The sequence below is a fragment of the Cupressus sempervirens genome, chromosome 9 (genome assembly GCF_028749045.1).
Source record: "Cupressus sempervirens isolate cs-2001-9-10 chromosome 9, ASM2874904v1, whole genome shotgun sequence".
Classification (NCBI taxonomy): domain Eukaryota; kingdom Viridiplantae; phylum Streptophyta; class Pinopsida; order Cupressales; family Cupressaceae; genus Cupressus; species Cupressus sempervirens.
In genome coordinates, this window is record NC_143126.1 from 496,138,669 (window position 1) to 496,164,799 (window position 26,131).

Below are 26,131 nucleotides of genomic sequence, written 5' to 3' on the forward strand. Positions count from 1 at the left end.
TACCCATTTGGGTTAAATAAAGGGTCCAACTCTCACAATTCCACTTTTAGTGTTCTGGGTTAGAGTTTTTTAGAGTTTGTAATCACCTTGGGATAAGTGTAAATGCCGAAAAAATAGGAGTATGTAATTGAGCCATAATTTTGGTGAGTTAGAGGGTGTAAATTGGTCGAATGATTGTAATTGTAATTTAGAGCATTCCAGAAAAAGAATCAGGTCAAAAGGCCCCACGGTTTGAAAGTTATTGCAGTTTTTTAGTTTCTAGAGACCTCCTAAGAATGCTTCAAAGTCAAGTTAGGGGCATTAAATGACCTTGAACAGGACCAAGAAATGGGGGACGAGCGAAGCTGGTCCATAGGGCTATAGAGCGCTTTGAGAGTTTTCTGAAAATGTAAACGATTCATCAATCAAAGCTACGATTCAAAAGTTATGCCTTTCCAAAGTTCGGCTACCATTTCGGGATTTTTCCAATTTCTCGCCGACTTCTAATGCGACTTCTGGAGCCTTCTATTTGGGCGGTTGATGCCAACTAGCACTTTCTAGAATGTATGCCTAATCCTTAACCCTTCGGGGTCTATTTAAGAACATTTTTGGCATTATAAAAGGCAGTTCGAAGTGGAGTTTGAGAGAAGGTACTGGGAGAAGAAATTATCTCCAAATCTATACCATTGTAAGCCCTTAGGGCATGTTTTGAAGTCTATTTTCTCTGTATTGAATGTATTAGCATATTTACATAGTTAATAAAGTTTTCCCTTTCTTGTTGTGTCCATTTTGTTATTTGGCTTGACCCCATCAACCTTGGACACGACCGAGATAGAGATCCCTTTCATTTTTCACTGTCCCACCTAGTACAAGATTCGTAGGAGATTCTATTGGTTATTTAGGGAGTACATTTCCCTCACAGACTTTTTCAGCTACACAAACCAAAGATGCCTTGCATTGTACCTCAAAGAGACTATGTAGCTCCGTAATCACACCTTAACTTTTATTCCCACAGAGAGTGACCCCGATTCATATTGTCACCACTTTCTTCTCTTCTTCGTCTCTTGCACGTGGGACAAAGCAACTTTCCAATGCCACCATTGCCAACCACTCTAGATCTGTGAGACCTTGTAGTTGTTATACTCGTCAGTAACACCCTCCCAAATTTTCTCAATGGTGATTTAGGGCATCTGCTCGCCCTGGTTCATACCCTTTGGTGCTTGGCTTCTTTTTATCGAGGAAGGACCCTTACTCCTTGCCTCGTTCTTGTGCTCCTTGCTTCTTCTTGTATCTCTTGTTTTTCTTGTTTGCTTTCTTTCCTTGGCACCGTTTGGTGCTCTTGCAACTAGTGCTCTTGTATCTTGTACACTTTTCAGTCTCATGAACCCTTGTGGTCTCTTGTTGGACATTAATAAATTTATCTTATCTATCTTATCTTCTCCTTACTTATGCAGGCGTTATGCTCAATCAAACCTCTCCCCCTTTCATCACTTCTCCCCCTCTGCCAACAATGCCAAAGGTGCATATTTGCCACTTTATATCTCCCCTAGTGCTCCTCATTTGGAGTAGTTCCTCTCGGTCATCAATCTCGTGTAAGTATACTCTTTGAGGATCATGGATCGATGTCTGCGCTTCTTTTGTAACATCTCCCCCCTAAGATAGTTGAATCCTTTGATGCTCTATCATTGGTCTGCTTGTTGCTACCACTTTGCCTCTTGCTCTGCTACTTCTCATTGTTGTTACATCTTACTTCTCCACATACTACCCATGTTTACTCTTCTCCTTACTTATGCAAGTGTTATGCTCAATCCGTCCTCTGCCCCTTACATCACTTCTCCCCCTTTTGCCAATAATGCCAAAGGTGCATATTTGCTACTCTATATTTCCCCTATTGCTCCCCATTTGGAGTAGTTCCTCCTAGTCATCAATCTCATGTAAGTATACTCTTTGAGGATCATGGATTGATGTTTGCCCTTCTTTTGTAACATCTCCCCCTCAGATAGTTGAATCCTTTGATGCTCTATCACCGGTCTACTTGTTTCTCCCCCTTTGCCTCATGCTCTACTACTCCTCGTTGTTGTTGTCTCTTACTTCTCCCCATACTACCCATGTTTACTCTTCACCTTACTTATGCAAGTGTTATGCTGAATCAATCCTCTCCCCCTTTACCAACAATGCCAAAGGCGCATATTTGCCACTTTATATCTCCCCTATTGCTCCCCATTTGGAGTAGTTCCTCCTAGTCATCAATCTCGTGTAAGTATACTCTTTGAGGATCATGGATCGATGTATGCGGTGTCTTTTCTACTTTAGGCATGATAGGGGTATAAACCCTAAATTCCTCTAAAATTCTCAAAAATATTTATTTTAAGTGAAAATATATGTGAATCATCCCTTAGCTAGAACATATTCCAACATTACCTCTTTTTATTGCACTTGTTCTCTAAGAAAGTGATACATAGTAGAGATGTGCTTTGTTTTTCAGTGCATAATTGGGTTCTTTGATATGTTGATGGTGCTTAATTTGTCATAGTTTATAAACTCTGGCACTTTTACCTTCTACATTCCTTCTAATAGTTGTTTGATCCAAACAATTTGAGTCCAATTTACCATTACAACTACATACTCATCCTCAGTGTTGATTGAGATATACAAGTTTGCTTCTTACTGGCTCATGCTACCAGTCTTCCTCCAAGAAAGAATGCACCTCGAGTTGTGCTCTTTCTGTCATCTATGTTTCCAACGCAGTCAACATTAGTAAGGACACTGAGTTCAAAGGTTCCTTTGTAACTGTATCATCTTAAATGGAAGCACTTCCATCTTAAGAGTGTTTAGCCCTCCGAGTAAGTGGTCTAGGGTCACGTCAAGCGCCTTGAATAGGTCTTTGCATTGATCTAGTTGTTTCCCCCTGTTTACAGCCTCTTTCTAACAATTTTCTTTGTGAAACTAAAGACTTTGACTTTCTGGGTCAAGGACGACCTAAGGTCAACCTCGACCCTGACCTAGGTCAAGAACAACCTCAACCCTAACCTAGGGAAGGATCGACCTCATCCTTGACCCCAAGTCCAATTTTCAATTTCTTGAGGTTTTGGAATATTGGGCTTCAAAAAGTTTCATTTTCCCGCTTCCGGGTCGACTGTTTTGGGTTTCAAAATGGTAAACTCTTAAATTGCACTTAATCTAGGTTTGTTTGTAAGGTTTAAGGTTAATTGGGATTTAATTCTCCAATGTCAGCCTTTTCTAGAAGTTTGTGTCCTAGATCTCTATGTAAGGATGCCTTCCTCTCTCATTTGACACACACAAGAGATATCAGATGAACATTTTTTCTACGAAGTGAAGATTTACTATCCATCAAGTGTTCAAGCATTCAATTCATCAAGGAGATCCATTGTTAGCCACTAAAGGATTCAATCTCTATGGAGTGCTCTTGTTGAAGATTTCTCCATCCACATCTATATTCATCCAAGCCTCTTCCTATGCAAGGATCCATTCAAGATTGGTGTTGAATATCTAATTGCATTCATTTGAGACATCCTACATTCATTTGGAGCATCTATACTGCTAGATTCAAGAATTCAAATCCTCCACAAGGATTTCAATACAAGCAAGGTGAATAGTTCCATTTACTTTGTTTATTCATATTGTAATTTCAATTATATTTCAAGGTTGATTCCAAACTGGGGTTTGACCAAGGCAAACCCGCCATGGAAAACAAAAGAACCATTTTCTTGCAGGTACAGGTACAGGTCAGCGAATTAAAGTGCATATTTGGATACCCTTTTCGCTAAACTTGCGGTATCCACAAATAGAATTTTTGTTGGAGCTATGCAAATCAAGGTCGACTTTTTGGGGGACAATTGTGCCCCACGGTAAGATTGTGGCCCGCTATCTAGGTCAAGGTTGACCTACCCTCGGAAGGACAAAAGTTTCCTGAGTTTTCTCCATCTCAACATTTCCAATTTAGAGCAAGTTGCAAAATTCCCCAAAACTATACACACACATCAGAAATCAACATTTTCTAGATTTATCCCACTTTGAGGTTAGTAATTGTCTTTTATTTATTCAAGATTTCAAGTACATACTTTATATAGTAGATTATAGGATTTCCTCCTTTGTTCACATTCTTCATTGTTTTATTCATTTGTGCAATTGATTACCTCCTTGTGGTTAATCAATTTGGATCATTCCTTTTGGGAATTCAGGTTAAGAATAGATCCTATATTCCCCCCTCATATCATATTTCCCCCTACACATTCTTACCTCTATTCATTTTGGTGAACCCAACACGCTTACCTTCTTTTCTTTTGTGGAATTAGATGCCCTATAGTGTTTTGTGGTGTTAGATTTCATTTTATCTTATCTTGTTGGTGTTAGATTTGTCTTTTATGTTAAATCTTGCATGCTCATTAGATTTTTATTTCAAAAATACAAAAAAAATGTAAAATCTCTTTCAAAATACAAAAATATTCATGCTTTATTTTCTTAGTTTGGTTCATTTGCATTGCATTGGTTTATGAGCTTTACTACTTCTAGTAATTTTGGTTAGACGAAGTCGTAGACTTATGGGTACCTTTGATCCTAAGCCTTCTTCTCCTTTCCTTAGGATCCCAGATGAAAATTTGATTAATAGTGATTTCAATCCTATTATGGAGCAAAGCTCTTCTCACTCATCTCATGATGAGGATGATGGTTTAAGAGTTCCTCCTAAACAAATCCGAAAACTTTCAACTAAACTTGATAAAATGGGTAATTAGCTTATGCACGAAAACCATAATCAAGATTCTATTCAAGCTATAAAGGCTCTTAAGAAAGTCCTTCATGATAGTGATCAAGGTGTTAACCTCTCGCATGGTATTACTCACCTTGTGCATTCAAATATTAAACCTTTAGCTCAAGAAGCTCAAGATTTAGGTTTGATTCCTCTTGTCACTAGTATAGACCCTTCTTTAGTTCCTTTATCTAGTGTTCCTATCTATACTCCTTTGGTGATTGCGATGATTCCCTCTATGAGTGTTCCTCTTGTGTCCCTATATCACAACCTTCTTATCATAATGTTTCTTTTACTTATTCTAATCCTCTGCCAACTGTAGTTCCCAGTGTTTCTCCAGTTGTGTCTTATGTTCCTATAGCCTCATACACTTTACCTAGTGTTTCTAATGTTACTATTCCTCCTATTTCCTCTAATGATTCAACACTTATCAGTTTAGTATTCCTACTTCTGACATGGGAAGTCCTTTGTCTCGAGATATTATTCCTACTTCCATTCCTCAGCAAGCTGATATGCCTCATCTTGAGAATTACAATGGTAAGGGAGACCTTATTCATCATGTTAAAACATTTCAAATCCTTTGTAGTGATTATGCTCATGACCATAGGATTTAAGCTAAGTTGTTTGCCAGAACCTTTCACGACAAGGCCTTAAAATGGTTTTGTTCTTTGCCTCCTTATTCTATTGATTCATTTCCACAACTTGCCAATGCTACTATTCAACAATTTCAAAACAACATTGGCCCACAAGTGTCTTTGACTGATTTGATGCATTGTAAACAAAGTTCTAAGGAAAACTTGACTGAATTTATTGGCAGATTTAAGCATTTATATGCTCAGATTTCCTATCTTGTTCCTGATATTGATATTTAACGTATGTTTATTTCAAATTTGCAAAAGGATATTAAAGATAAGATTATGCTTGCTAAATTTACTTCTTTTCAACAACTTTGAGCAACGCTTCATCATTATCAATTACAAATGAGTCAATTTGAGAGCAACACTCCAATGGCTCCTATTCCTGTTGATAAAAGTGATGTTGCTCCTAATCCAAATAAATTTCAAAAAGTCAACAACTATGTCAAGTATGAGTACAATCTCTCATATTATGCTTGTGGTGCCTGTTTGAGTCTGTACATGACTTTCTTCAACTTGCATGCATTGTTCTTACCATCTTCAGAAACAAACCCTTATGGTTGCTCAATGTATACATCATCATTAAGGACTTAATTAAGGAATGAAAACTTCACATTCATTTGCTACACTTTTAATCTTTTGTATGTTGCAAAAGCTAGGAGTATCCTGACTCCTTCCAATCTAGCCATTGGTGCAAAGGTTTCCCCATAGTCTACTCTTTCTTCATGTTCATATCCTTTGCAAACAAGTTTGGCCTTGTTCCTCTTATATACGAGTACCCATTTTGTACCAATAACATTTATGTCCTTTAGTCAGGTAAGTAAGGCACATGTCTCATTCTTTTCTATCTATTCATTTTTTCCTACATTGCTTTTATCTTATCTACATCCTTCAAAGACTCTTTTGTAGTTGTGGGTTAAACATGTGAGAGAAGAAAGGTTGTCTCTCTCGCATTTCTCCTCATCATCACTCCAACATCATTATCTCCAATAATTTGATATGTTGAGTGGTGCCTTCTTACATACTTAGCTAGCATTGGTTCTTCTCTAGGTGTTAATTGTTGGTTCCTCAAGCTGAACTACATTTGCCTATGCTTGTTCCAGTGCAACCTCTATAGGTTCCACCTTTGTTACTAGTGCAGTGAGTGGGGTATACAAAAATTGTTTGTAATCCATTGGTTCTCTCTTGCTTTCTTCATCATTTTGTTCTAAGAACTCATCAACCATTACATTGGCAAACTCTACTATCTTGTTTGTCCTGGTGATTAGACATTGATATGCCTTTCTTTTCATGAAGTGTTCTAAGAATATACCCTCATCACTCTTAGGCTTGAACTTCGCTTGGTACTCATTGCACTTTATGTAGCATTTGCTTCCAAATACTTTAAAGCAACTCACCAGTGGTGAGTGTTCAAACCACAAATCACAGGGCATCTTATGTGTACAATTTTTTACTTGAACCCTATTCAAGATATACATTGTTGTGCTTACAACTTCTCTCTAGTAGACCTATGCAATGTTCTTCTAAATCATTAAGGTTCTGGCATAGTCTATTATTGCTTTGTTTCTTCTCTTAGCAACACCATTCTACTGAAGTGTTCTTGGGGTTGTTGTATGCCTCTTGATGTCGTGTTCTTCACATTAACCCACGAACTCCTATGAGGTGAACTCACCTCCCCTGTCTGATCTTAAGCACTTTAATGTTTTGTTTGTCTCATTTTTCACTCTAGCTTTAGAAAAATTGAACATGTGAAAAGCCTCTAACATTTGCTTCAAGTAAACAACCCACAACATCCTAGAAAAATCATCTATGAATATCATAAAATATCTATCACCCAATACACTCTTAGTCCTCATAGGACCACACAAGTTAGAATACATTATTTCTAATATGTGTTAAGGGGTAAATGATTTGCTAGAAAAACTAGAACTAGCTAACTTCCCCAGTTGACAATCCTTATTCATAGCATTATCAGGTTTTGTGATTGGAGGCAAGCCTCTCACACATTTCTTTCTTCCTACCTTAACAATGTTGTCAAAGTTTACATGGCATGGCCTTTCATTCCAGAGCCAACTACTTTCAAACTTATCTACAAAGCAACTATTTATAGTATGGTTGAGGTAAAATAGATTACCTTTCCTTTGCTCTCATGTAGCCAACAATTTACTTATCTTGTCTAGCATACTACAAGACCCTTTGTCAAACTCAAACATATACCCCTTGTTACTTAGTTGAGCCAACTAGATATACATTATCACAATCTGTGGAATCATTTAGGGATATGAAACCCTTACCTATTACTGCACATAGAGCATCATTGTCGAATCTTATCATTCCACCATACTCCTCCCCTTTGTGGAATTTGCTATAGTCTCCACTCGTGGTGAGAGCAACCATTGTCTATGATCCTATTATTGTTGTGGTCGGTGCTCGATATTAGAGCTATCTCCACTCATTCTTCTTTCATTGCCACAAAGGCTATCTCCTCATAATCATTGTTAGAACAAGTTGACTCCTCATCAAGCACACCTTCCTCTACAAGATAACAGTGCTTCTTTCCTTTGTCTTTGAAACTTTACCACTTCTTGCTCTTTTCCCTTTTGTTTGATTCAAAACATCTTATAGTTATATGTCTTACTTTGTTGTATTTAAAACATTAAAAAGGGAGCTTACCTCTATACTTCACTTTTTGTCAAAGTAGTCTTCTTGCCAGTAGAGTCTCTAGCTCTATTCAACTTCTTATGCAAAGAGACTCCCAAGGTCTCTACTAGATCTGGAAGTGTTCTCCACTTCCTTTCCTCTTTTGGTTGTTACAAGTGCAACAGAAGCTTTCAATGCAGGGTCTCACTTTCGAAGGTTGTTATCATAGTTACTCAGCTCGAACGTAGTTAATTTTCCTATTAGGGTATCTAGAGAAACTTCACCTTTCTCTAGTGATCTTAGCTCCTGAATGGTTGAGACCCTTATAGCATATTGAGGTTGCAGAGTCCTCAGTATTTTTCTCACTGCATCATCTTCATCTAGTCTCTCTCCAAATCCTCTTATGTTGACAACTACATCTTTTATCCTTTTGCTATACTATTCAACGTTTTCTCCTTCTTGCATCCTCATGTCATCATATTTTCCTCTCAAACTATCAGCGTTTGCCTTTTGGACATGCTTGTTTCCTCCATAGATAGTCTTAAACTTTTCCCAGATTTTATAGGCAGTTTCAAGATCTTCTACGTCAGCATACTCAACATATGATAGTACTTACCAATGCATCCATGGTAGTAGCATGGATCTCCTTCTCCTTTGTTTGATATGCATCAAGTGGTGGTGCAAGCTGGACATATTTAGTTTGAATGTACTTCCAATATGCATCTCCTAATGTTATGAGATGTAGCTTCGTCTTTCCACACCATAAGGCATAGTTTTCCTTGGAAACCTTTGGTGCTTCCCTCTTCATCATTCTAGCATTTTCCTCAAGTGGTTAAACTTGTATCTTTAGAGGACCTTGGCTCTTATACCAATTGTTGGTCCACACACTACTGAGTATAATGAGAGGGGGGTGAATCAATATAATGTTGATAACTTCAAACGTTTACTAATAACCTATCTGCTAACATGCAAGGTGATGCTCACAAAGCTTGCACCCTTCTAGAGTGCACCCAGTCAAGGGCTTATCCTTGTTAAATGATTATAAAGACCATGTCAAGTGTCACTTGGCTATGGGATTTAAGAAACACGTTAAATCGCACCAATAGAATAGAGGGCCACCCACGCTTTCTTATTCCCTCCCACCCAGGTTCATAATCGCATTTATCAAGCAATTGGGAGATGATGGAATTGGATAATAGCAATATTGTTTAGCCATAAATGCTCATTATCAAGAGCTATTGGCATGTCATAAGTGAGGAGAGGTTCATAATTGGAATTATCACACTTCTCCCTCCCCCCCACCCCTCGAGCGGGCCAGCCAGGGAATGAATCCAGTGCATTATCGGAAACCACTGGCTTGGGACAATTCGACATGAGATTAAATATTTAAATTGAATGTTGGGGATAGGGAATGAAAGAAGTATGCAGTTGGATCCATTCAATCTGCTTTTTCCCCACCTGCTATAATAGAATTCCCCCACACCCTACTATTCTATGGGAGGCTTTGGCTCGATTGCCCCACTCAACTAAGAGATGCTAATAGATAGATTATCTCTTCCAAACTAGAACGATAACTACAAATATTCACCCATCATAATACATATATAGGAATCCCCCCTCTTAGATTAGATTATTGCTTGGTGCCTCTAATAGACCTGCACTACACGCACTGAAATAAGGAGGGAGCTCTAGAAGTAATTGATCCCTAGTTTCGCTTGAGTGGTGTATTCAAAACTAGTCGATTCCTAAAATCTCATCAAGACCCTGGAGCTAATCGAGTATTTACCCAGTTTAAGGTAGCCTAATTCAAGAATTTAAGGCACAAATGAATGTGTCATCCTATTAGGGGTTTGATACAAAAGACTTACTAAAGTCCACCCTCAATGGGATTTATTGTTGTAATTATAAGAGAACAATAGAATGGTTGACCTAAAAGAAATAACTACTTGATTTAGCTTGATTTAGATCTCCTCTATACTCATAGACTTGTCTACAACTTGCTCTAGACTTCCTCGACTCTGCGACTCAGACATAGTCACTTTTGTGCTTAGCTCCTCTTGGCTTTAGCACATTCGTACTTTGTGTGTCTAGCTCACTGGCTCTGCTCAACACACTTTGCTTCTAGACAATGTCTTCACCTTTTTCTCACCTTTTCACTGGTGATTTTACTCAACCTAGCTCAATGGTGTTCTAGCATCACAATTTGAAATCCACACTTGTTCATACAAAAATGAATGACTATATACACTCCTTGTTTTCTCATTCTTGAAACCCTAAATCATGAAATCAAATTTTGAATTTAACTGACTCTATCATGTGTGTTTACTTTCTTGTCCTTTGCCATTTTCACAAGTAACACATGTAAGGTGTACTTGCCCATTTATGAAAGTCACAAATTGCATATGACCCTTATATGCTCGTTGGGAGGAATTCAAATTTGAATTCTTCTGCCTATCCCCCTAGTTGGAGCTCGATGTGACAACTCCATCATTTATTGAGGTATTAGATCTACTTCACTTACTTAGTGACGTGTCTAGTCACGGATTTCATGCCTTATTATTACTATCTTTACCAGTCATCCCTCATGTCTTGTCTGACAACCAGTCTCTACTTCTTGTCTCCCTATCTTATCTTCTACTTGTTGTTGACTTATACTTAGCCCATTTTGTCTAAGTGTGAACATGAGGATCACTTCTCTTCACTTGTCCTTTCATTGTACTCCAATCGTGTCCTCCTCTTACTAGGATGAACTCATGTCACGCCTTGTCTCACTGGTCCCCTTTCTCATATCGTTTACACTTTGCCTCTTCACTGACATCAATGACAACACTCCTATAACATGTCTCATAAGTAAGCTCCACTAGTCTCATAACATTACTCCTTTTGACAATCATGCTAACAACTTTAATTACATGGTTATACTCCTTGTAGGACCACACTAGAAGAAGGATTTGAAGAGAGAAAGGAAGATCGGGATGTCATGTGACTATATCCAAATGCTCCTTCAAAAAATGCCATTGCATTTCCCACAGGCCACACCATTACCTTTAGTGATTTTGGGCAAGCTTGAAAAGCTGTAAATCTACTTCACTTATTTCTGCAAGTGACAAATTGTGGAACTAAGAGCAATTAAATTCACCATGCTAGGAAACCAAACACTGCATACAAAACATTTTGTTACAGAAGAGGTATCATTTATTCAATATGTCATCTGCCCTTATGCTTGCAACATCCTCCTTCACTAGCAACTCGGACGACTGGAAAAAGAGCAATAGACCTTTCTTGACTCAAGAATTTGGTCCCATGCAATCATAACCAACCACTCATTAAAGATGGCAAAACTAATGGCATTCATGAGGTGCCAAGGCTTCTCTGTAAGAATCCCAAGGACGGTAAATATTTTGCCTCTTCTATTTCATTATTGGAAATATAACCCGAGTCGTGCAAAAAGTGATGGAAACAGTGCATATGCTAAAGAATCCTCAAAACAGATCCTACATATTACATTGATTTGTTTCTGGATTCGATTGTGTGAAGATTTTTATCATCAATGTTTGGATGATGGATCATGTTAATGATAAAAATACTAATGACAGTAAAAATCTTAACACAATCAAATCCAGAAACAAATCAATGTAATACGTGGAAATTTGATCTCTTTAAGATCTCACATAGCTCCATTGGCACTGACCCCTGCCTTCTGTATGAACATTGCCAAGAGCACACTGCCTCTTCTGTTCCTTGCAAATAATCCTGAAGTTTGAACATACAGAACCCAATAGGCAAACTTGCCACCACATATATAATTCATGATATCAAATGGAATATATATCATAGCTTTTTTGCCATAACTTTGAAGCCTAACTAGGTCATATAGATACAGAGTGACAAAAATACTAGTTATCATTATGGAATTAAGCCAAAAAAATAAAAACAAGCCAGAGATAAGTTCTAACAGGATCTAGGTGAGAAAACAAGATTTTGTTAAATGGGATCAACTCATAGGGAATGAAGAAAATGTAATTTAAAAAGTACGTAGCTTCCTGTATCCACTAAAAATGGAAGGCACTCAAATAGACAAATAACATATCAGAGAAAAGTGGGAAAATTCGAATGATGCCCGTAGCTTGCTGAATTTTACCTCGTTGGTAAACTTTGTGCTCTTTCGTTAAATAAATGGTTGGTGGCGGCAAACCTGCTTAACATGACAAAATTAAGACCCAATATACTGGTTGGGTATTACAGACTTGTTAATCCTGTGAAAGAAGCCTCTCAATAACAATCAGTCAAAAATGAATCATGCAAACTTTACAAAAATAAATGTACAGGGTGAGATTTGTGGGAGATTTACCGGAAAACATTTTTCTTTTTCCCTCATTCATAATACCCCAAAATTAGGGGTAGAGTACACAAATTTCCACAGCAAGCAGCTTAGCCTTTTGGTAATTGAAGTTAAGCTAACTGTTATTTCACACAGTTGAATTAAAAATTCACAGCTGTCCTTGTTCATAGTAGCTGTGGGGAAGTAAATTATGATAATCAAGGTGCTGCTGCACAGAAGGCGAGGAAGCAGCCAAAAGGAGTAGTGATGTCAGCAAGCTACAGATGATAACTGAATGTAAAACCCAAAAAGAGAATGATTTGAAGACCATTTGTTTAGAACAGTTGAAGAAAAACGTGCAGAGTGATCTGTGGGGAATTTATAGGAAGAACAAATTCTAGTTTCTTCTCATTACCATAAAACACATAACAGCGACAGAGTTTACAACTTTGAAAAACTTCAGTTTAGTTTTTCGGCAATTGAGAACATATGAAATTGATGTTTCCCAGAGTTGAATTAAAAATAAAGTCTGTCTTTACTGATAGAAACTGTTGAGAGGTAGTTTATAATCATCAAACTACTCCTAATACCTGGTCAGGATGTCAGCAAGGGCAACGAAAATAAATTGGGCAGAATTTACAAGAGAAATCTATTCACGATGAACAAAACCTAAATCTGAAAACATTGCATCTAACTTCATCCATTTCAATTTCAAAGCGGATTGGAAACAATTTTTTATAGCTGCAGATTTGTTTTGGTTTTTACAGCTATAAGATTTGATGCAGGGCAGTGACTACAAAAACTGGTAACTGAAAAGGTTTCCTGGCAAACAGTTTAACAGCATGGTAGTTGTTTCTTGTTAAAAGCTTACACATAATATAGCCTATCGGCTACTTATGCAAGTTTTTCAGGTACCGTGCATATTTGCTAGTTACAACATAAACACGTGTATTTTTCACTTTTTCATATATAAATTATAATAGCTTGATTCTAATTAGAAAGAAAACAAATTGAAATCAAATTAAACTGAAAAACTAAAATCTGAATTCACTTTTTTTTTAGCTCTTACCAAGCAAAGAGATGTGAAGCAACAATAGAAATATCTAGTAAAAAATGAGAAAATAACTATATGCATTCTAGAGAATTATAGTCCTACTATAAAACATGTAAGTTAATCTCAAACGTTTGACCTGGAATAAGCAAAAATCTATACAATTGATCCTATAAAAGATCCATGCAGTATAGCAAGGAGAGATTTTGAGCCCCTCTCTCCCATTGCCTACTTGTCAATCTTACTTTAATCTATTTAAGGTGTTCCTCACCTTATTTTTTTTCCTTTTCCCCCATCAACTTTTCATTTCACATGGATGCAGGTTTCCTGAAAACAGTTCGATGACACATCCATGTTACTTTGACAGATACACAAACAAAGCATATAATTAGTGAGCTGAATTGCACATGAAACCAACAGCATTTTTCTAGATTGCCATATAATAAAACAAAAATTAAAGAGAAAAGAAAAGAAACAGATTAGTAACAGAAAATAAAACCTTCTTCTGTCATTACAGCAGGTCTGACACGGTGTGCAGTGTTATGGTGTACGCCTATTTTTCAAATTGATCATTTAGCATCACCAACAATAATCTCTGCAAAAGCATTGCCACACTTTAAATGATGAAACCACTTTGCATCTCTCACAATAAGTTCTCTTGCAACAATCTTGGAGAAAACAAGAGTTGTAGTGTCAGTCCACACTTACTCAAGGGTTCTCAACAATTCTGATAGTTGTTCCATGGGTTGTGTCCATCAAATCAAACACAATTGCCAACTTGTCACCATAGTGGAAGAGAAATATTGCATTTCCTCCTCTTCCACGTTATTAAGTAAATCTCTTAATTCTGGAAAATAAGCTGCTGCCTTCATCTCCCAAGACAATTTTTCCAGCTTTGCATAGATTTCCTGTGCCTATGGATGTGATCTGTCTCCTACACCAAATGAATGTACCATTTCATGGCCTTCAACCCAACTACATCCAGGGATCTTTTCAATTCCTCTATCTTTCATCAATTCCCTTATTGTTTGAGCCTCACCCCACCTGCCCACTTCTGCATAGATGTTTGAGAGAAGTACATAAGTCGCAGCATTTTTAGGATCCAAATCAAAAAGAAGCATTGCTGTAAAAACCCCTAAGCCTATATTCATGTGTGTTCTGCAGGAACCAAGAAAAGACATCCAAACAACCACCACAGGTTTAATTGGCATCTTAATAATTAAGTTTAGACTGTCCTCAAGATGGCCAGCACGGGCAAGAAGATCAACCATGCACACATAATGATCAACTGTAGGTGAAATGCAATATGAGTTATTCATCTGAGTGAAATATGTACAGCCTTCATTCACTAAACCTGCATGACTGCATGCACATAGAACACAAGCAAAGGTTACAGTATCAGGCTTACTTCCAGAACACTTCATTAATTCAAAGACTTTGAGAGCATCCTCGCAAAATCCATTTTGTGCATTCCCTGCAATCATTGTATTCCAAGAGATGACATTTCTTTGAGGCATTCTATCAAATAATTCCTGTGCCTTGTCTATGCTTCCACATTTTGCATACATGTCTACCAAAGCATTTTCAACTACAATATCTAATGAAATTCCCCCCTCCATTATGCTTTGATGGATGTCTATACCCTGTTCCAAAGCTCCCATTTTGGCACAGGCAGGGAGGACGCTAGCAAAGGTTGTCAAATTTGGCTTTACACCTTTCAATTCCATCTGCTTGAATGTTTCTAAGCCCTTTTCAACAAGTCCATTTTGTACATACGCTGCAACCATTGTATTCCATGAGACCACATTTCTTTGAGGCATTCTGTCAAATAATTCATTTGCCTTGTCTAGGCTTCCACATTTTGCATACAGGTCAAGTAAAACATTTCCAACTATAATATCTGACAAAAATCCACTTTCCATTATCTTTTGATGGACATCCATACCCTGTTCCAAAGCTCCCATTTTGGCGCAGGCAGAGAGGATGCTGGTAAAGGTTGTGGAGGTTGGCTTTACACCTGCCAATTGCATTTGTTTGAAAGTATTTAAAGCTTTTTTAACAAATCCATTTTGTGTACATCCTGCAATGATTGCATTCCACGAAATGACATTTCTTTGAGGCATTTTGTCAAACAGTTCATATGCCTTAACTATGCTTCCACATTTTGAATACATGTCTACCAATGCATTTCCAACTATAATATCCGACAAAATCCCCCTTTCCACTATGCTTTGATGGATGTCCATGCCCTGTTCCAAAGCTCCCATTTTGGCACAAATAGAAATAATGCTGGCAAAGGTTGTGGAATTTGGCTTTACACCTGCTGATTGCATTTGCTTGAAAGTTTGTAGAGATGTCTCAACAAGTCCATTTTGTGCATATCCTGCAATCATTGCATTCCATGAAACCACATCTCTTGTAGGTACTCTATCAAACAGTTCACGTGCCTTGTCTATACTTCGACATTTTGCGTACATGTCTATCAAGGCATTTGTAACTCTGACATCTGAGAAAATTTCGCTTTCCTCCATACTTTGATGGATATCCATACCCTGTTCCAAATCTCCCATTCTGGCACAGGCAGAAAAGATGCTGGCAAAGGCTGTGGAATCTGGCTTTACACCTGCAAAATGTATTTGCTTGAAAGTTTCTAAAGCCTCTTGAAGAAATCCATTTTGTGCATATCCTACAATCATTGCAGTCCATGATGCCGAACTTCTCTGAGGCATCATGTCAAACACTTCACTTGCCTTGTCTATCCTTCCACATTTTGCGTACATATCTACCAGGGCAGTTGAAACTATAACATCTGAAAAAAATTCTTCATCTTTTATGCTTTGATGGATGTCCGTACCCTGCCCCAAAGCTCCCATTCTGCCACAGCCAAGAAGGATGTTGGCAAGGGTTGTAGAATTTGGTTTTACACCTGCCCATTGCATTTGCTTGAAAGTTTCTACAGCCTTTTCAACAAGCCCATTTTGTGTGTATCTTGTAATCATTGTAGTCCATGAGATGAGATCTCTTTGAGGCATTCTGTCAAACACTTTACGAGCCTTTTCTAAGTTTCCACATTTTGCATACATGTCTACCAGAGAATTTCCAACTACAGCATCTGACAAGAATCCATTTTCCATGATGCTTTGATGGATGTTCATACCCTGTTCCAAAACCCCCAATTTGGCACAGGCAAGGAGAATGCTAGCAAAGGTTGTGGAATTTGGCTTGACACCTGCCAAGTACATTTGCTGGAAAGTTTTTATAGCCTTTTCAACAAAACCATTTTGTAAATATCCTGCAATCATTGTATTCCATGAGATGACATCCCTATGAGGCATTCTGTCGAAAAATTTACATGCCTTGTCTATGCACCCACATTTTGCATATATGTCTACTAGAGCGTTTCCAACCATAATATCTGATAAAAATCCCCCTTCCAGTAGGCTTTCATGTATGCCCATACCATGCTCCAAAGCTCCCATTTTGGCACAGGCAGGGAGGATGCTGGCAAAGGTTGTGGAGTCTGGCTTTACACCTTCAAAATGCATTTGCTTGAATGTTTCTAGAGCCTTCTCAAGAAATCCATTTTGAGTATATCCTGCAATCATGGCATTCCATGATACCACATTTCTTCCAGGCATCTTATCAAACAGATCACGTGCCTTCTCTATACTTCCACATTTTGAATACATGTCTACCAGCGCCGTTGCAACTACAGTATCTAACAATATTCCCCTATCCTCTATGCATTGATGGATGTACATACCCTCTTCCAAAGCTCCCATTTTGGCACAGGCGGGGAGGATGCTGACAAAGGTTGTGCAATTCGGCTTTACTCCTGCCAATTGCATTTGCTGGAAAGTCGATAGAGCCTTTCCAACAAACCCATTTTGTGCATACCCTGCGATCATTGCAGTCCATGAGACCACATTTCTTTGGGGTATTCTGTCAAACAACTCACGTGCCTTCTCTAAGCTTCCGCATTTTGCATACATGTCTACCAAAGCAGTTGAAACTAAAACATCTGACAATATCTCTTTATCTTTGATGCTCTGATGGATGTCCATACCCTGTTCCAAATCCCCCACTTTGGCACAGGCAGAAAGGATGCTAGCGAAGGTTATGGAATTAGGTTTTACACCTTCCAACTTCATTTGCTTGAAAGTTTCTAAAGCCTTTTCAACAAATCCAATCTGGGCATATCCTGCTATCATCGCAGTCCACGACACCACATTTCGTTGAGGCATTTTGTCAAACAGTTCACGCGCCTTCTCTATGCTTCCACATTTTGCATACATGTCTACCAGGGCACTTGCAACTACAACATCTGACAAAATTCCTTCATCCATTATGCTCTGATGAATGTCCATTCCCTGTTCCAAACCTCCCATTTGGGCACATGCTGGGAATACGCTGGCAAATGTGAATCGATCTGGCTGGAAACCTATTCGTTGCATTTGGTGAAACAGTGTGACTGCTTCATGAGGGTACCCATGTCTTTTGTACGCTGCAATAATCGTATTCCATGAGACACCGTCTCGTTCTTTCAAATTGTCAAAGACTTTTCGAGCATTAACTAAACTTCCGCACTTGACATACATGTCAATAAGCTTATTATGAAAAATTGAGCGTGTAGCAAATGCAAATCGCCTGTGAATGATGAAAGAGTGAACCTTTTTCCCTTGTGAAAGCGCATTGGTGAGAATACAAGATTGCAATAATTTAAGATATGTGGAGTAATCTTCAGGGGGATTGTGTTTACTAAGCAGAATATGCAAAGTCTCCTCCACCATAATGCTCTCAGATTGAGATTAGTAATTGATGGCAGTGGCATTTTATAATCTTAATTGAAGCGTGGAAGCTTGCAGTGTTATACAGCCTACGTTTACCACAATGACATTGCAAGGGGTAAACCTATGAATATTTTTGTTGAAATCAGATGAGCTTTGAAAATTTTGGAATAAGCTACAAAGAATCAAAATGGTTAAGCTTAGAACAACAATACCAGTAATTTGACTACTTCGTTTCTTGGTACGTCCCCAAATCTCGTTGTCTCTCCTCCCCGTCTTTCCAGAAAATTCTTATAGGCTGCAGTTTCATGGAGGAGGCCTTCCCAAAATAAATTATATGGATTTTCATTAATATTATTAAATATTTTAGTTGAATTATTTTGATTTCACGAAACTTCAAAATATAATATTTAATAAATTGCAATTACATAGTGTACATAATAAAAAATAAAATATATATAAATTAATTAAATAAATTGCAATTACATAGTGTACATAATAAAAAATAAAAAATATATAAATTAATTAAATTCTAAATTTTTCTTTGATTCATAAATAACTCAAATCTTATTACTTATTTTTAACCGTAATTTTAATTATTCTCACATTTAATAGTTATATAATTTTCATACTAAGGTCCCGTTTGGTTGCTGGCATAGGAATAGAAAATTAGAATAGAAAAATGGAATGGGAATGGAAATGAGGAATGGGAATAGAAATAGGCAATTACAATCATGTTTGGTGTACTTGAAATTCGATTGGGAATATGTTAATCTATTGTTTGGTTGTACAAAAATAGAATAGGAATAAGATTAAGTTTTGTATTTTTAAAAATATTTTTCTTAAATTTTTTTTTAATTTATTATTTTTTTAGTTAATTCATTTTTATTTTCATTTTTTTAAATAAATAGATATAATTTTTTTAAAAAAATTTTTAAAAAAAATTTAACAAAAAAAATTCAAAAAGTAAAAGTAAAAAAAAAAAATTCAAAAAAAAAAAAATATTTTTTTTAATGGAAAATCGGAATGAGAATGGAAATGGCCTATTCCAATAACAGATTTTTTTGGCATAGACATATGCTCATTTTAGGGGCAAAATTGGAATATGTCTTCCTATTCCCAATTTCGATTGAGCTTACCAAACAGCGAATATAAAACATATTCTAATTTCGTTTTCCTATTCCACTCATATTCCAACAACCAAACAGGGCCTAATAGTATTTGTTGAATTTGTGTTCTCTAAAGAGATTGTAAGTTCAAATCTTAAAGGAGTTGAGGTATGCATGTCTCAGTTGTAACCTAGTTAGATGCTTCTCACAAGGAGTACATGGTGGTCCTATATCAGTAATTATCATGTATTAATGTCACCTTATGTAGACCCAAAAATATATGGCTAACACGTGGACTATAAAAACTCATTTCCTTTCCGTTTCTAGATCAAGCAACTCTCAAATGTATCCTATTGCCTATTTAATATTTTTTTTAACCAAGGGGGTGTCTTCACTACTTGCCCATCATCCCTTTTTGGGGCGAGCAAAGCAAAACTAGTTCTCCTTGGGGCATGTGCACATGCTCATAGCACACATGCACCATTCAAACCTAAGCCTATCTCGAACCCAAGACCATGACCCAACCTACTACCTCAAGCTCGACCACTACACCAGATAGGCTGGGTTATTTGCCCTATTGTTTTTTAATATTTTTTTTTTTTTAAAAGGACAAAAAGGTAATTTTCTACATTAATTGATGAGTGGTAGAAAAAAATCTTAAGCTGGTGGGAAAATTTCTAGCCCTTATGCAAATACACATGCGCATAATCTATAAACTAAAGATTAATGGCTCTTACTAATTAGGAAGGATTCTAACTAATCTTGTAGCACTTTTTTGTCTAATTGACTCCCTACTCCACAAAAGTACTTTCTGAATATCTCTTATGGGATCACAACCTTAGGACTCTTCACTGATATTTTTGTCTAATCTTTCACCACCCATTTATTCCTCAACATCCTTTCTTATTACTCTTTCACAGACAATGTCATCTCTTTAAGGGATGATTTTGCAAATCTTATGAACACCTTTTGTTAAAGGTTATTATGTAATTGTTAGGATCAAGAATTGAAGTTTTATACATATAAATCACTTAATTTAATGTGCTGAAGAATAATTTAATTCTTCCGCTTTCATCATATTAATGAGTTTGTAGCATGCAAAATTGCACCTAGCTACGGTGTACAATTTATGCTAGTTAGCACCTATTTTAGTGTGTGTTCATTCTTTTATGCATTTTTATACTTTATTATGCATTTGATTAGTAAATATTTAAATGTTTGTGTCTTTATTATTGAATAACATCAATCTCTATTAGAGGTCCTTAATCATGGGTGTGCCCCTTTAATTTTTGTATTCATTCAATTATCATTTGCACACATAGGCCCTATTACCATACATGTCTTATTTTACACATTTTTGCTTATAACACCCCAATTTGGCACACATTTTTGGAATCCTTATAATCATTTTGACCCCTAATGAGAATTTGAGCCATTCTTGTCTCAATGAGGGAGTCCTAGGTAGAGAAGGTTGTAAATTATGTGACCCTATTATTGAAATTCATCCTTGTCATGCTAAGTTAGGCCCAAATTTGAATTGGAGTTTGGTATTGTAATTTTAGACAAGAATCTAGATTTAAATGGTCTACTTGGACTCTTAAGCTCTAGAATGGCTTGGAGAGGTAAAAATTCAAGGCTATCTCCCTTATTTTGGTATCTAAGCAATCAAATTCAAAAGAATGCAATCTCATCCAATCAATCAAACAAACAAGAAACCAAATATTTGAGTGACAAATCAAGCTTTTTAGGAGTATTGAAGCATATTCAACCATTCCATCACTTTATTGCAACAAGCATCAAGAATCATCATGCAAGCATATCTTTTGTGATGTCCTATTAGGTCTTTAGAGTCATACTATTGCATGAAAATTTGTGATTTCATTCCAATATCACTTGTGTCATCAAGGTAGAAGACACTTATCAAGCCTCTTCTACTTACAGTGTGCTTCTCTTCCTTTCATGATATTTCATTTTTATTTCAATATACATTCCTAAATAAAGGTGTGACTTAGGAAAACCCCCTTCTCCTAATAGTTTCCCCTCTCTTTTTGTGTAGGTGATAGGTTTTACAGATTTAGATCCAAATTCAAGAAGTCTTAATTATCTTCTTTAGATCCAAGGGTTAGACATCAAAATTTGGCAAGACAGGGGCAACTTTCACGTACAAGTGTGAGTCTAGTTTCCTTGTCTATCCAAGTCACTCTAAATAGGAAATTTGGGCTAAAGTTTCAAGTACAAATTAATCTTTGTGTTTTCTCCTTAGACCTAATCTAAAAATTGGAAACATTAGTCAAATAACTATCTTTGTTTTGGATAAGGCTACTTTCTCTCTCTTATATCCCAATATCTACATTGTTCATTCATATTTGCAAATCTTCCATAACAACAAGAGATCACTATATTCACCCAACACTTTGAGCCTCCTCAAGCCTAGTGAATAATCTTCCTTCCAGTGTAAGAGGAGATATCCTCATTCTTCCTAGTTTATTTCCTTTCTTACATTTTGATGAGCCTAATATGAACCATTTACATTTGATTTGGATGTCTAGATATGATTCATTTGCATCTCATTATATTGTATTTACATAATATATTTTTTCATATTTCATGCATTTTGACATGTAGTTCAATCTTGTAGTGTATATATGTTAAAATATTAAGAAGGTACAAAAGTATTCATTTCATCCATTATTGTTATTTATTATGGCAGGTTTTGAAGGCCCCCCAAAATCTTGTACATTTAGATTCAGAGATATAACATTAAGCCCAATAGACAAAACAAAGAAAAAAAGAACAACACCAATGACTGAATAAAAGCTAGCTATAAAAGGAAAACACATCAACCACTAAATAGAAAATGTTAAAAACCCAAAAAAAGGACCCCAAATGAGACTTGTCCCATTTTATTTATCAACTCCACTGCCTACTCCTCCAGCTAGTCCATCTTCTCTACAACTTCCTTAATCTAACTAATGTCCAAAGAGGCCCCTATTATCATTTTCCTTGTGCTATCTCTAGTCCTCCTCCCAATTCCTTGTTTGTTATTTGTAACAACACCTTGATCCTCGGTGATAGTAACAATGGTCTTCTCCCCAAGGCTTTCATCCAGCTTGTTGATGAGGATTTCAATATGCTCACTATAGGCTTTAAGGATTTTGTAGCTCTAATCACTTATACTCTTGAAGGTGCTCTCAATCCTATTGACCTTATTGTCTAATTTAAGCACCTTGGCCTCCAACCTGTAGAAATACGGCATGTCAATCAAGGAGCCCATAGTAGAGTCCTCCCTCTCAGTAATGTCATGAGACTTATGTTCATCAACCCTCCCCTCTAGAGATCATGTCGTATCCTTTAAGTCCATGACTTGGTGAAACAACCACTTAATGGGTCTAAAATTATCTAGTAGATTATTTTTGCTATTTTTAAGAAAGTCCTCTTAGAAATAGGAAATACTAAGAGGAGGGTAATCAGTATTTCACAAAAAAATTCCCAATTATGGATATTATTAAAAATATTACAACTTGCATAAATGAATAAGTTGATTAAGTTGAACAGTAAAAACAACCATAAAGTAATACAACACATAACACCATATTTTGTTAACTAGGTAAACCCTAGTGGGAATGGTAGCCACAAAATGATCCACTAATCAAAAGTATATTATGAAAGATATTGACCTTATTCAGAGTCTATTACATATGTATAGTGTTTCGGTCCTTATTAGAGGACTAGGCCTTGTTAGAAAGCTCAACCCTGTTAGGAGTTGTTACAATTATAGAATGTATGCAAGTTGAACCCACTACCCAAACATTAAATATACAATGATATATGGTATACAAAAAGAGTAGACACAAAATCCTCTTTACAATTGCTGACATCTTCAATATCGGATATGACCTTTCTAGCTCGTTGTATCAACTTTGCATACTCTTCCTTTTACTATTTTTCCATCAAAGTTTGCATTACAAAATAATCATATTACTTATCACGATAAAAATTTCAAACAACTTTGCACTGTAAAATCTTTCCTTTATACCAGACTGCTTGTCCAATCGACCTTCTTTCCTTTATACGTTTTCCAAAGTGCAAAACTATACCTTGTCCACTTAGGTTTAACATCTAGGATGTCATCCCTAATTACTCAAGTAATTATTATTTTTACAAAATAATTACTTAACTAAAAAATATTTTTTTCCTTCATTTTATCATGTTTATTCGGCTCATTACTGCAATTGAAAAAATTGCAATAACTTCATTCATACTACCTCGTGCTCTTACCTATAGTATCCTCATAGTCTGTACTTCTTATACCTAAGTGTGCATATACCAATAATGCATCTATGAATTGCACCAATCAAAAATCTAACTGTAGTGCCAAATAAGCCACATGATACTTAGATAATTTTCTAAGTTCAAACTGCCAAAACTTCATCTCCATACTTTGCTCACTTAACACTAATTATATGTTTCCATAAATGCCAACTTCAACTTAACTACCTAGCCAAATTGCCAACAATCTCCCCCTTTGGCATTGATGGAAATATATGGAAATTTTGACTAAGTTCTAATAATCAAAATTTCAAAACTTGTGAAAATCTTCACATGGACATTACAAAATTTCAAAATGTCAAAATATGGATCATTTCTATTTATACTATATTACTTCCTTATGTCTCTGATGCAGGAGCATCCAGAGGTATAAGGGTAATCCTGTGTCACCCAAAAAAATGTACTTAGACTTAGTTTCTGTTTTATGTCTTTACATTTTTGGATACCCATTTGGCTCAAATAAAGGTTCCAACTCTCATAGTTCAACTATCAATGCATTTGAAAATCCCGAAAAAATAAAAGCATGCAATTTGGCCATCTTTTTGGTGACCTAGAAGGTGTGACTTGGCCAGATGAATGCAATTGAGGCTTAGAGCATTCCAAAAAAAGAATCAAGTCAAAAGGCCCCACGGTTTTAAAGTTATTGCAGTTTTTCAGGTTTTGGAGACCTCCTAAGAATGCTTCAAAGTCAGGTTTGGGGCATTAAATGACCTCAAAAAGGGCTGAAAAATGGGGGATGAGAAAAGCTTGTCCATAGGGCTATAGAGCGCTTCGAGAGCTTTCCGAAAATGTAAACGGTTCGTCAATCGGAGCTACGGTTCAAAAGTTATGCCTCCCGGAAGTTCGACTACCGTTTCTGGATTCTTCTAGATTTGCACCGACTTCTAACGCAGCTTCTGGAACCTTCTATTTTGTCGGTGGATGCCTACTAGCACTTTCTAGAATGTACTCCTAGTCCTTAACCCTTCGGGGTCTATTTAAGGAGATTTTTGGCATTGTAAAAGGCAGTTGGGATTGGAGCTTGGGAGGAGGTGCTAAAAGGAGAAATATTCTCCAGAGTTATGCTATTGTAAGCCCGTAGGGCATGTTTTGAAGTTTATTTTCTCTGCACTGTTTGTACTAGCTGATCTTCTCAGTTAATATAATTCCCCTTTTCTATTGTGTCCATTCTGTTGTTGGGTTGTGTCCCCATCAAGTGGTATTAGAGCAGGTTTTCCTGAGTGTGTAGACAGAGCGCCGACTGTGAGGCAGTTTACACCAGGACTGTGTGGTTGTGGGTTCAAGTTAGAAGATGCCTCCACGAAGAGAGCGTGGCGAAAGGGCTAGAGCCATTGATCCTGAGGAGGTTAGAGCCCTCCAGAGACAGGTACAAGCATTGCAAGAGGAGCTTCGTAGAGGAGCAAATATTGCCGCAGATGACAATAGTGAGGATGACAATGAAGAGGAAGTAATGGAAGTTGACGGGGAAGTTCTGAATCCTGTAGAGGAAAGGCTTATTAGGGCCATTACTAGGTTTGGGAAAAGACCTACAATTGAAGTGGGTATATTTTTGGGAAATTTGAAACCAGATGAGTTGATCGATTGGATCAATGAACTGGAAGAATACTTTGAGTATGAGGATATAAGGGACCCAGATAGGGTTAAGTTTGCAAAGGCCAAACTAAAAGGCCATGCCAAAATCTGGTGGCAAGAGGTTCAACTAGAAAGACTTAGAAGAGGAAAGGAGAAGATCACAAGATGGGATCGCATGGTGGACAAATTGAAGAAGCAGTTCATTCCTGTGGACTACGAGCTTGATCTATTTAAGAAGATGCATGGGTTAAAGCAAGCAGGAAGATCAGTCCAAGAATATACAGAGGAGTTTTACCGACTCCTGATTAGAGCAGGGCATGCAGAAGCAAATAAGGAGAAGGTTGCTCGTTATATCAGTGGGTTGCGACCTAGCATCCAGGAGGAATTAAGCCTGGTAAGAATGACCAGTGTTGAAGAAGCATACCAGTTTGCCCTACGAGTTGAAGAGAAGCTGAGTAAAAGGTTTGAAGGAAGACAAAGAGGGCACGGTCAAGGAGGAAGGGGAAGTGGTAGATCGTCTAGAGGCCGCAATGAAACTCAAAAGAAAAATGAAGATGAGGGTACTAGCAGGAACCAGAGGAATGAGGGTTTCAACCGCTCCCGTGATCAAGACTTTGGAAATCAAAGAGGAAGAGGTAGAGGACGTGGACAAGGAAGAGGAGGCTTCCATGGTACCTGTTTCCATTGCAATGAAGAAGGTCATCGTGCCTTTGAATGCCCTCAATGACAAGGAAGGACAGATAGGAGAGCTGAGGGCCAAGCTAGGGTTGCTCATGTGGATGAGGATGCACAATCATCACATTCAGAGGATGCAGAAAGAGGGGAGACCTTGGTAAATGAAAGAGTCCTACTAAGTGGTGAAAATGAACCAGGACAACGGAGGAGTTTGTTCCGTACCAGATGCAAGTGTGAGGATAAATGTTGTGATGTGATCATTGAT

The 26,131-nt window shown here is 37.1% G+C and overlaps 1 protein-coding gene across 2 annotated transcripts; it reads right to left on the reverse strand.

The window, feature by feature from the left end:
• Positions 1 to 13,447: 13,447 nt before the first annotated feature.
• LOC149539501 (pentatricopeptide repeat-containing protein At5g27110-like) lies at positions 13,448 to 18,175 on the reverse strand. 2 transcript variants are annotated; one of them, XM_089800734.1, is made up of 4 exons: positions 14,803 to 18,175; positions 14,103 to 14,448; positions 13,894 to 13,989; positions 13,448 to 13,721 (listed from the first exon to the last, which is right to left on the reverse strand). In XM_089800734.1, the coding sequence occupies exons 1-2, from the start codon at positions 17,990 to 17,992 to the stop codon at positions 14,309 to 14,311; spliced, it is 3,330 nt and encodes a 1,109-aa protein (XP_089656860.1). In that variant the 5' UTR covers positions 17,993 to 18,175; the 3' UTR covers positions 13,448 to 13,721; positions 13,894 to 13,989; positions 14,103 to 14,308. The 2 variants fall into 2 exon arrangements, with proteins under 2 accessions (XP_089656860.1, XP_089656859.1); XM_089800733.1 differs by having other exon boundaries at positions 14,103 to 18,174.
• Positions 18,176 to 26,131: the final 7,956 nt, after the last annotated feature.

Bases quoted from the DNA above. Each gene is read 5' to 3' on its own strand.
- LOC149539501 (XM_089800733.1), bottom strand. From the start codon at position 17,992: ATGTATGTCAAGTGCGGAAGTTTAGTTAATGCTCGAAAAGTCTTTGAC.